Source organism: Homarus americanus, unplaced genomic scaffold (genome assembly GCF_018991925.1).
Source record: "Homarus americanus isolate GMGI-L3 unplaced genomic scaffold, GMGI_Hamer_2.0 scaffold32583, whole genome shotgun sequence".
In the NCBI taxonomy this organism is placed as follows: Eukaryota; Metazoa; Arthropoda; class Malacostraca; order Decapoda; family Nephropidae; genus Homarus; species Homarus americanus.
In genome coordinates, this window is record NW_024713129.1 from 8,700,220 (window position 1) to 8,711,634 (window position 11,415).

The 11,415-nt window shown below is 39.3% G+C and overlaps 1 protein-coding gene across 2 annotated transcripts in view; it reads right to left on the reverse strand.

Moving 5' to 3' along the window:
- The window catches only part of LOC121866550 (probable pyruvate dehydrogenase E1 component subunit alpha, mitochondrial), a 76,799-nt gene extending 65,738 nt beyond the window's left edge, over nucleotides 1–11,061 (reverse strand). The window contains exons 1-3 of one of the 2 annotated variants that reach the window (XM_042366320.1): nucleotides 10,950–11,061; nucleotides 3,314–3,382; nucleotides 669–878 (exon numbers count right to left, since the gene is read on the reverse strand). In XM_042366320.1, the coding sequence (XP_042222254.1) occupies nucleotides 669–878; nucleotides 3,314–3,382; nucleotides 10,950–11,000 (330 nt within the window). In that variant the 5' untranslated portion in view covers nucleotides 11,001–11,061. The remainder of the gene's footprint in view (nucleotides 1–668; nucleotides 879–3,313; nucleotides 3,383–10,949) is intronic. The other variant, XM_042366326.1, reaches the window with a different exon arrangement.
- Nucleotides 11,062–11,415: the final 354 nt, after the last annotated feature.

Here is an 11,415-nt window from a genome sequence, read left to right on the forward strand (position 1 = left end):
GACTAATGCTAGGTTTGCCACTCCCAGAGTGTGATCAATTAAATACCTGTATAGTCAAAGTCTGCAGATGACAGCTTGCTCGGTTTCTTGCCTATCTTGGGGCATAATTTTATTTTCAATTACTGTACATATATGTCCTATCAAGCGATGCAGCTGCTTCAACCTCCACAAGACTTGTCAATATATCCACCTTAGTGTCTCTTGTTAACATCTTAGGCTTCTTTACTTACTTGAAGAAGAACTTGAAGGATGCTTTAGCACAACCACTATCAATGGCAAAGAGATACAATTCAGCCACAAGTACTGAAAAAACTCTCCACACATGTTCCAAGAGCAGTCTGGTGTGTGGTATGTTTTTGCCTGATGCCTTACAAACCAGAAAGATGAAGAGCATAATGTGTATTTTATATTTTTGTAGACTGTAGCCCATTATAAACAAAATCAGTGTAGCAAACCATATAAGGGTAAATGCAGTTCCTGTGAAACCTGCAAAAACAGAGGTGGTGTTTAATTTTTTATGTCTCAAGCTGAAATATTGGAATATCAACTTGAAACCCCGACACTTCAATTTGAAAGCTTGAGAGAGTAAATTTGATACTACAAAATACAATACTTACTATACACTAAACAGTACCTAAGAGAGAGAGAGAGAGAGGAGAGCCACTAACCTTTTCCTTATAGAGGTTACTGGCGGCAGACTCCATCCTCCTAATAATTTGCATCTGACGGTAAAAGAGGAGAGCTTCATCCCTGGTGCAGGTGGCTGTAGCACTGGGAGGTTCTTCAAGTCGGTGCAGCTTGTATGGTTGAGTTTTAAAGGTGGCTTCTGATACAGTGCTGTTACTTCTAACAGATGTCATAAAGGGTGCCAGAGCTCTCTTTAGGAAGACATGAAATGAAAACAAAATTATTAAAGCATGAAGAACACCAGAGGTGGGGCATCATGCAAGCATAAATTAATTAACCCTCCACAAACATAAATCACAAGTAAATGTAAATATAAAACCCATTAAACACATGTAAATACCAAGTAATTAAGTTATAGTAGTCTGCAGTTTAGGTAAGAGAGAAGGAATAGGGCTTGAAGATATTTGAGCATACGAGGATTTACTAATACAGTACCTATAAAAGACAGTGATAAAGTACCTAAAAACTAAACCAACTAGATCTTCACGGCCACACAGTTACGTTGAAGATCTAAGATGACTTAGAAAAGTGCTGAGGATTAAGGTGTCCCTTAATTACTGGACACAGTACTGTACCAAGCCAGTAAACATACAGGACAATGTTTACAAGAACTCTGAGTGATGAAATGATTACAAATGCAGGTTAATTAGGGTTAGGTTAAATTTTTACCTACAAGGATGGAATTTTAAAAATTATTTACAAGGTTGGGTTCCTGCTTTACTTACAATCACATATAATAAACACTTTTCCTGTAATAACATGGACAGCTAATTACTTCTGTGATCCAAGCAGTTCTAAAATGAATATCTTAGTGTTTCTGTAACTCTTTAAAAAAATTTCACCTCACCTTGTACATTAAGCCATGCACACTAGCCCTTATACACTAAGCATTTTACACTAGATTTTGTACACTAGCCCTTGTACTCTAACCACTGTACAGTAGCCCTTGTACACTAGACCTTGGTACATTTTACCTTGTTCACTAGCCCTTGTACACTACACTTTGTGGACTAGAACTTACACATTAGATTTTCCACACTAGACTCAGTACACTGGACCATGTACACTAGACTCTGTACACTAGACCTTGTACACTAGATACTGTACACTAGACTCTGTACCCTAGACTCTGTTCACTACACCCTGTACAATGGATCTTGTACACTAGACCCTGTACACTAGACCTTGTACCCTAATCCCTGCACACTAGACTTTGTGCACTAGACTCTGTACACTACACCCTGTACAATGGATCCTGTACACTAGACCCTGTACACTAGACCCTGTACACTAGACCCTGTACACTAGACCCTGTACACTAGACCCTGTACCCTAATCCCTGCACACTAGACTTTGTGCACTAGACTCTGTACACTACACCCTGTACAATGGATCCTGTACACTAGACTCTGTACACTAAATCTTGTACACTAGACCCTGTACACTAGACCCTGTACACTAGACCCTGTACACTAGACCTTGTACCCTAATCCCCGCACACTAGACTTTATGCACTAGACTCTGTACACTACACCCTGTACAATGGATCCTGTACACTAGACTCGGTATACTACACCCTGAACATTAGACTCTGTACACTACACCCTGTACACTAGACCTTGTACCCTAGACTCGGCACGCTAGACTTGTACACTAGACCTTGTACCCTAGACTCGGCACGCTAGACTTGTACACTAGACCTTGTACCCTAGACTCGGCACGCTAGACTAGTACACTAGAATCTGTACACTTGATTCTGTACCCTCATTCCTATCCCCAATCTCTTCCAATTCAACAAGAACAAGTGAGCAGCGAGTGACATGCTAATGACAGCAAAGTGAATGGAAGGTGAATATAATTTCATCCACTATCTGATGACTTTTCAGTTAAAGAGCCCAAGCTCGCCTCTTACATGTGGAATGCTAGCAGTAAATACAAGAGGAGGTTACATCACAGGATTGACACTGAAAAAAGATGACAAAATGTGTGATCAATTGGTGGACATGGCTACTTTTTGACTCCCTGCCTCGAGAAGACAACATTTATAGCAAATACTGTATTTATTTTAAGGGTACTAGTTGTGACAGGAAAAGGTGTGTGTTCACAAGACCAGCCCCCAGCTTTACTCTCCCACATCTCACCAAGTGGCTGAGGCATTTTCAAGAGCCATCTGACAGATGGCATTAACTAGAATAGTTGCATCTTTGCAGTCTAGGTTAAAATGATTTAATCTCTGGTGTACAACATGGGTTACATCTTGACCCATTACATCTTCTCCCTGTCCTTACCCCATAAACTTTATCTTGTTCTAGATATCCAAAAAGCCTTTGATAGTCTGGCAGGAGATTCTTCTTGCCAGCCTTCCTTCTTCATGGCTTTTTACAGCTCTTATCTAGCAGTTCTCTTATTGTGTATCCAACAACAGTACACTACCAACAATGATGTAGCTGTATGCTACCAACACATGCACCACAGTATTGTTTTTACCCATAAACCAATAAATGTGCAACCTACTGTGTTGTATAGTACAGTATTTATAAAAATAAGAGTAAATATAAATAAAAAATACCTGTATATAAATGAACAACAACACCAATGCACATGAAAAGGAACATTAATAATATACCATAGACAACTCCCAGAAGTCTGTCCACATGAGAGAAGCTGTACTGCGGGCGCCCGACCATGCACTGTACTGTTCCGTGAGTGTTGCATGAGAAGAAATTTAAATAAATTACCATTCACAAGAAGATACAGTACTGCAATTTACAATATTTGCTCAGTAAAAGTTTAAAGAAAACAATGAAGACTGAGTCCCTGACAAGGAACCACATAATTCAATCTTCATTATCTTGATAAAATAAATCAACTAATGTTACTGCTCATACATCTTGGTCAGTTTTGTTTTTTATACATAAAGATTATAGTTAAAGAATGAGTCCAAAACAATTCAAGTGAATATCACAGGAATAACCTGTTCTAAATTTCATAAAAAAGTCATTAGCTTAAATTCCTTCCACCCATAATTAAAGCCAATTCAATCAACGTTTATCAATAAATACAGTACAGTACTAGAGTACTGTATCTGTAACAGGGCTCAGTGTCACACACAAGTGAAAAAGTGTTTTACTGTGAGGTTTAACTATCACACACCAGGTGTCAACACTAACATGCCAAACATTATTAAATATTGCACTGCATTTCATTCCTCATACTAAATTAGAGATGGTTCAGCAAAAAAAAAATCACTTTGCCAAAGGCAAGGAGACCATAGAACCTCAGCACTTTCGGTTTCTTAAGTAAATTCAAATGTCGGTTTGTTCCACCACTGGATTTGTATTTTACAGATGAAATCTTTAAGTAAAAAATGCATAGAAAAACATATTATAAACATGATGTGCCCTAAATATGTATGTCAGCATTACCTGTATACAGTACTGTACATAGTTATAATTCATCTTAGTAACTTACTATCTCACCTCCCCTGGTCCACTTACTAGTTTTCCATTTATCATTTCTATCACTTATCAGCTTACTAGCTCTTCAGGCAGTTGTTCAGTTCTATATGACCTTCATTGTCTAGTACAGGAGGAAATTTAACTACCAGGAGAAAATCTGCTGTGTGGTTGTCATGCTGATAACACCCTTCTCACAGCTGCCCTGAGCCAGGGATTGAACCCTAAACACAGTAGTAATACAAGCATGCTACCATTGTACCACCAGGAGATTACCGCTGAAATATTTGTTTTAATGCAGAAGCAACACAGGAGAGAGGAAAAAACAACTTTGACTTTACAGTAAACTCCCTCTAACCCAGATTTGCTTAATCCAAATCCCCTTGCAATCCTAACTGGGGTCCAGCACGAATGTTTGCCTGAGCGTGGATGGGGAGAGCTCAGCACCTGCAGCTGCCTGCCTCAGAGAAGGCAGTGGAGGTGGTTGCTGAGTAGATCTAAAGTGTCTAAGAAATAGAATTAGTGTACAGTACAGTATTGCACTGTACATATAGTCAATGAAATTAGCCATGAAAACATACCTCCGCTCCATTTTCGTTGACATTCATTTGGCTCCACTCCTGACTTTACCACTTAGTGTTGCCAATCCTCTCTCTCCCTCAGGTCTGAACCCCAAACACTGAACTCTGAATTCGAAGTATTCCCCCATTGAGCAGGAGGGAGAGGGGGAAGGGTGTGTCGGGGTACAGTAGTTGTCTTTTTGTGTGTGTGACGGGAAGGAGGCGATGGGAGTACTTGGAGTAAGGAGGGAAGTGTACAGTATTTCATTTGGGAGAGATTACAATGCAGAATAACACGTTGACAATACCGATGGGTTTCCTCATCTGAGTATAATCGTCTAGCGCTGGCCAGATGAAAATACTGTACTAAAGTTACAAAAGGATGAGAGGGGAATGAATTCATGTTCTCAGTAAGGCATTCCTTTACAAAAGTGAGCATTTATGAACAGATGCATTATGGAAATGTTAGGATCTATATTTTTTAGAAGAAGCAAAGTTTTGATTAACCCCTTGACTACGAGATGGAATTTCCCCGGCCGAATAAAATTGTTTGGTGGTAGCCAGAATAAAATAGATATTATGACATCGTACTGACGGGATTAAGTAGCAATCAAAACAATTAGGAAGTGGGCACCATATATTTATTGTAATGCAAATTTGATGTGAACAAAAATACTGTAGTTCAGTTGACAGCTGTCTGGTAACGAATCAGCAAACCACGTAGTTCAGTTCTGCCAAACAGTGAGGTAAAAAACAAAAACAAAAAACTATTACATGTATTATTATTATTATAAAATGTGCAATTTATGATGCTAAGCTATATTACTGTTGCCTAAAGGTGTTAAATAATAAAGTTTCTATCTAGTGCAGTGAACGTGAAGGGAGTCCTGGACAGAATTGCTGGTTGAACCCTTGACTCCCCACTCCCCCACCCTTCCTGCCTCCATCACCCAACTTCTACTCTGGGTTTCTGGTAGTCTAATCAATGCAGACAATTTACAGAGTAGAATAATGTTGTGGCCTCTCATTTCTATGAGGCAGTATTTCAACCAACCAGGGTGTGGGAGTTATTAGTCTTAGCTACTTGTTCACATTATTAGGTGTTGGTTAAAATAAATGTAGTTTTCCACAAATTCTGAGTGTTTTTAATTGTTGCATCTTATACTAATTGTTGCACCTTATACTACTTTTCGACTGTATGTCATGGGGGGAATGTAAGACATTTGGGTCGTGGGCCACGACCTCCGGACATATGGGCCACAATCCCTGGAAGGTTCTCAAAGGTACTAAGGGGCTTATAATTTACAGTCAAGAAATTTTTGGTCCATAGCCCAAACATCCACCCTACATACAGCTGGTGGCCCAAAAGTCCTAATACCATTCTGGTGTGAGCCTGTCTATGCCATATAGCAACCAAGTAATGAATAATCATACAAATATTACTTTACTTCATACGTACAGTGATCCCTCGGTTAACGAGCGCCTCGGTTAACGAGTTACCTTCCATAAGATTCTTAACTTCGGTTAACGAGCAATCCCTCGATTAACGAGTTTTTAACGAGCGCCCCTCCACATGTTTTCGCTTGCATTTGGCTGGTCCACCAGCTGTAGTATTAGTCTGCCAATACAGTAATCGGTTCTAGGGCTTAAATTCCTTACTATTTTGGTATATATCAAGAAGTTTGATCTATTCAATAAATTTAAAAGTTTTATATTAAATTTTTTGGTCATTTTAACAATTATTGAACATAATTGAAGTATAGGAAGCTAGTTTTTTGCTCGCCAAACAGCCTGTCAACACACCATACAGGCGTCAGTCTCTGTCTTTTCACTGGAGGTAACTTCTTGCTTAAGACTCTCTTCAACTAAATACTTTTTTCTGTGTTTCCAAGCAAATTATTGGTCAATTTGAAATTTATTTTACATATTGACAATATTTAATGCAGTGCAGTGTTGATTTAAAGAAAATAATCTTGAATTACACCAAGAGAACTAAAATTTTATGGGTGAAATGGCACCATGGGGTAACTTCTCTTCCACCCCAATGCCTTCTCTTCTCCCTTCTCCTCCAAACCCATTCTAATTCCCATCATCATCATCATCATCCAGGAGCCTTCTACATACACACCTCTAAGTAAGTGTACTTTACTACCTTTTTTGTTGAATTTAGGCAATTTTCGGTGAGCTGGAACCAATTACCCAAAAACCCATTGAAACAATGGTTTCGGTTAACGAGTTTTTCGGTTAACGAGAATCCTTCTGGAACGAATTGTGCTCGTTAACCGAGGGACCACTGTATATGAGTTGCTTGAAATATTGGGTATCAATTGTATTTGTATTCTCATCATAATTGCCTCATGGAAATGAGAGGACACAACATTATTTTAATCTGTAAACTGTCTGCAGTGATTCAACTTCCAGCAACTCAGAGTAGGAGTTGCGTGGTGAGTCAGGGAGGGTGGAGGAGTGGGGAGTCGAAGATTCACTCTCGTGCAAAACATAGAAGCAACTTTATTATTAAGACCTTTAAACAACAGCTATATTGCTTTGCACCATAAACTGCACATTTTAAGATAATAATGATAAAATTAATAATACAGGCGGTCCCAGACTTACCAAAGTCCGACTCATGAACGTCGGCCGATACGAACGGGGTTAAACTTGAAATTTACAATGTTTTATTTGCTTGATGACTTATTTTTTTATTTTCATTTACTCTATTTTGTCATTCTATTTCGTCTTTTGTCTTAAATTAAGTGATTTCAGGACTTAGGCTATGATATAGTGGGATTTTAAACATAGTTCTGTAAGTAAAGTATGCACATAGCATGTGTTCCAACTTAGGGTATGCACAGAAAGAAAGCAGGTTGCCAGCACCTAACGGCAAGCGCAATGAATATGACCATGCTATCAAGTGCAGCCACACACAGTAAAAGCAGGTTCAAGCTTGTCGGAGCTGACATCCCGCGCCTACAAGTTTACCGGAATAAACAAACCCTTCTTTTCACGCTTGCCCGAGCGGGTAGACGTGCTGCTGTGGAGTGTGGAGGCATTGCAACATGGATGTTGAGGTGTTGATATCGTGTGTATATGAGAGACCTGCAGTGTGGGACAAAAAAAGCAAACTGCATGCAAACAGAAATGTTGTGGATTAATGATGGGCTGAAATCTGCAAGGAAATGAACTGTGATGGTAAGTAAAAAAATTTTTGGGGGCAGTTAGGCTTTATCATAAAATTACAATGTACTTTCTCAACATTATGTAATGAGTACATAAATAAAGAAAATAAACTGTAGGCAAAGATATTACAATTATATAGGGAAAAAGCTGGACCACAACTCGCTGGTAAACCTGCTTTCTTTCTGTGCGTACCCTTACATACAAATCCAACTTAAAAATTTTCTCAGAAACAGAACCCGTTCGTAACACGGGGACCCCCTATAATAATAATAATATAATACCCTGTACGTATACAGCAACTCCTCGACTTATGACCTACTTGACCTACGACCACCCGCACTTACAACCTGCCTCAGTCTGTAACAACCACCCGCACATACGACCGCCACAGTCGGTACCAAAATTTTTTTCAAATGACGCACACATTTTCTAGACCGAAACTTTTCCGTCCAGTACGAGAGCATCGTGTGGCTTGGGTCGCCTCGTGGCTACAGCACCCACGCCGTAGAGCGCTTAGTTGGTGTTTGGCTGTCGTTGTATCCGCAACTGATCGCGCTGTGTACTGACATTATTTTCGTATTTAATTGACTTTAGAATGACTGACAAGCGTAGAAGTGAGAGTGCTGGTGGTGCTCAGAAGAAAAGGAGACAGTCAATTACTTTTGAGACAAAAATGAAGATAATAATGCAGTATGAAAATGGAAAAACTGTAGTAACAATTTCACGCAACCTAGGCTTCTCGCACTCGACCATATCCACTATTTTGAAGTACAAGGAACGTATTCGTGAGGTAGTGAAAGGATCAGCACCTATAAAGGGAACTATAATAACGAAGAAAAGACAAGGTCCTCTTCATGAGATGGAAAAATTACTTGTGGTGTGGATGGAAGATCAGATACAAAAGCGTGTACCCTTAAGCCTTCTTACCTTACAGGCGAAGGCAAGAAGCTTTTCGAAAGCCTGAAGGAGCAGGCAGGAGATGAGTGCGAGCAAACCTTCACAGCAAGTCATGGGTGGTTTAACAGATTTAAGAACCGCTACAGTTTACATAATGTAAAGGTGAGTGGAGAGGCAGCTAGTGCTGATGTTGTTGCTGCTGAAGCTTTTAAGGAGGAGCTAGATCGTGTCATCGTGGAAGGAAATTATTTGCCTGAGCAAATATTCAATGTGGATGAAACTGGATTATTATGAAAGCGCATGCCTGAATGGACATACATCCACAAAGAGGCGAAAACAATGCCAGGATTCAAGGCATTCAAGGACCAAATTACACTTCTGTTGGGGGGGAATATACAGTAGCTGGTTTTAAGATAGAGCCCTCCATGATCTATCATTCAGAGAACCCAAGGGCTTTTAAATATGTCAGCAAGCACACACTGCCAGTGTTTTATTGCAGTAATAAGAAAGCATGGATGACCCTAGTACCCTAGTACAGTCTGCAACAAGGGATTGCATTCAAGATTTTGTTAATTTTGGATAATGCTCCGGGACACCCACCACACCTGGGCGACATGCACGCTGATGTTAAGGTGGTCTACATTCCACCTTACACTACCTCTATCATCCAACCCATGGATCAAGGTGCTATTGCAGCTTTTAAAGCAAATTATTTACGTACGACCTTCACTCAGGCTGTTGCTGCTACTGAAGGTGAGAAAACGCTCAAGAGAGTTTTGGAAGGACTACAACATTTTGAAATGTATAAAGAACATAGCTGCAGCATGGGATGAGGTTACAGGTCAGAACATGAATGGAATATGGAAGAAAGTCCTGAAAAGATATGTGAACAGTTTCAGAGGATTTAATGAAGATGAAGTAATTTCTGAATTAGTAACAAGACAGTGGAGTTGGGTAAACAGCTTGAGTTAGAAATTGATAATGAAGATGCTGAAGAGTTGGTTGAAAGTGTAGCAGAAGAGTTAAGTAATGAGGATCTTATCGAACTGGAAGCACAGAAAAATGCAGAAGAAGAAGAGAGTCTAAATGTAGAAAAAGAACCTGCGCACCCCCAAAAATTTTTCAGTGAAGCAAATGGCAGAGGCATTTGCTACAATCAATAAGGGGATGCAAATGGTTGACGAAATGGATCAAAATGTTGAGCACTTTGCCAAAGTTGACAGAATGTTCCAAGATGCACTTGCTTGCTACAGGGAAATTTATAACAAAAAGAAAAAGCAAACTGTGCAGTCTAAATTGGACATCTATTTTAAGAAGTCTCCCATTGCTGTCGCCTCATGCCCCACCAGCGCTGCCTCTTCACTCCCTAAAGACGATCCAATACCTTCAACCATCACCAAATCAACCACACAAGTATAAGTGAAAGTTTAGAGCTAGAGTCAAAGGTTCAATAGCCTCTTCCAGAAGTCTCTTGTGAGTATATGTAAGTCTGTATTTGTCAAGTTTATTATAATGGTCAAAACATCAGGGTAAAAACTCGTTTTTGGTAAACTGCAATTTTGGACAATATGGATCTTCAGTTGAGCAATGTGTTTTTCCAATGGTTTAGACAATTGTAAGACACCTTTCTTCTATGACGTTTCCCTCGCAAATTACTTAAATATACCAGGGGATCCATGAGGGCGGAGCCCCTGGTTAGGAGGTTAGAGTTGTTAATTTTTGGTCATTTGCGATGGAAATGTCATAGAAAAGATGTCTTAAAATAGTCTTAGCCACCGGAAAAACACATTGCTCAACTACTAGAGCGTATTGTCCGAAACTGCAGTTTTACCTCGTTTTTATCCCAATTGGGATATCAACTACCTTGTTAATATTGATAAAAAAAAATGGAAAAAAATAATTTTTACCACCTAAACCTAACGTACTACCCTAACCTAACCTATGATTGCCGGTTCCTAGCTAAAAAAAAAAGAATCCTATCGTAGTCACCAAGGTACAAAATCCGAAATACCTATGATAATAAAACGAATATTAACCAACAACAGTGTTCAGCCAAGCTGGTGTCGTCTGCAACACATCGGCCTTATCATGTCAGGCCGTAATTCAACCAGTATACTGTACCATAATCCTCAACTAACATGCAAAAATACCTTAACTTGTTCACACACACCTGACTGATTTGACTCTGACTGATCACAGACTTCAAGATTTTGGACAACATTTTGATGTTGTTGTTGGTAGCAGCTGCTCCTCGACGGCCCTCTGCTGCGGGTCATAGTGTTCAAAAACTGCCACGACCCTCGAACACCCCCTATATTTCTTAAGTATGCCACAAAAATAAAACATACATGATATATAAAAATAAATCTTGTAAATTAAATTATATTTTATAACTTTTGGTTGATTCTTGTTGCCTAAAAATAAATAGTTCAGCGATTTGCTCGTGGCTATATCTTAGGATTATCTCTTGCTTCTTTTAAAACTTTTCATAAGCGGGTCTCCGTTAACATGCACATCTTAACAATAATGTTGCCTTATTACAATAATACTTGGGAAATATTCATAACAGTTCATCAGCTTATTACATCAATACATACTTTCGGCATCAATACATAAGCAATGATCTTCTGTGACCC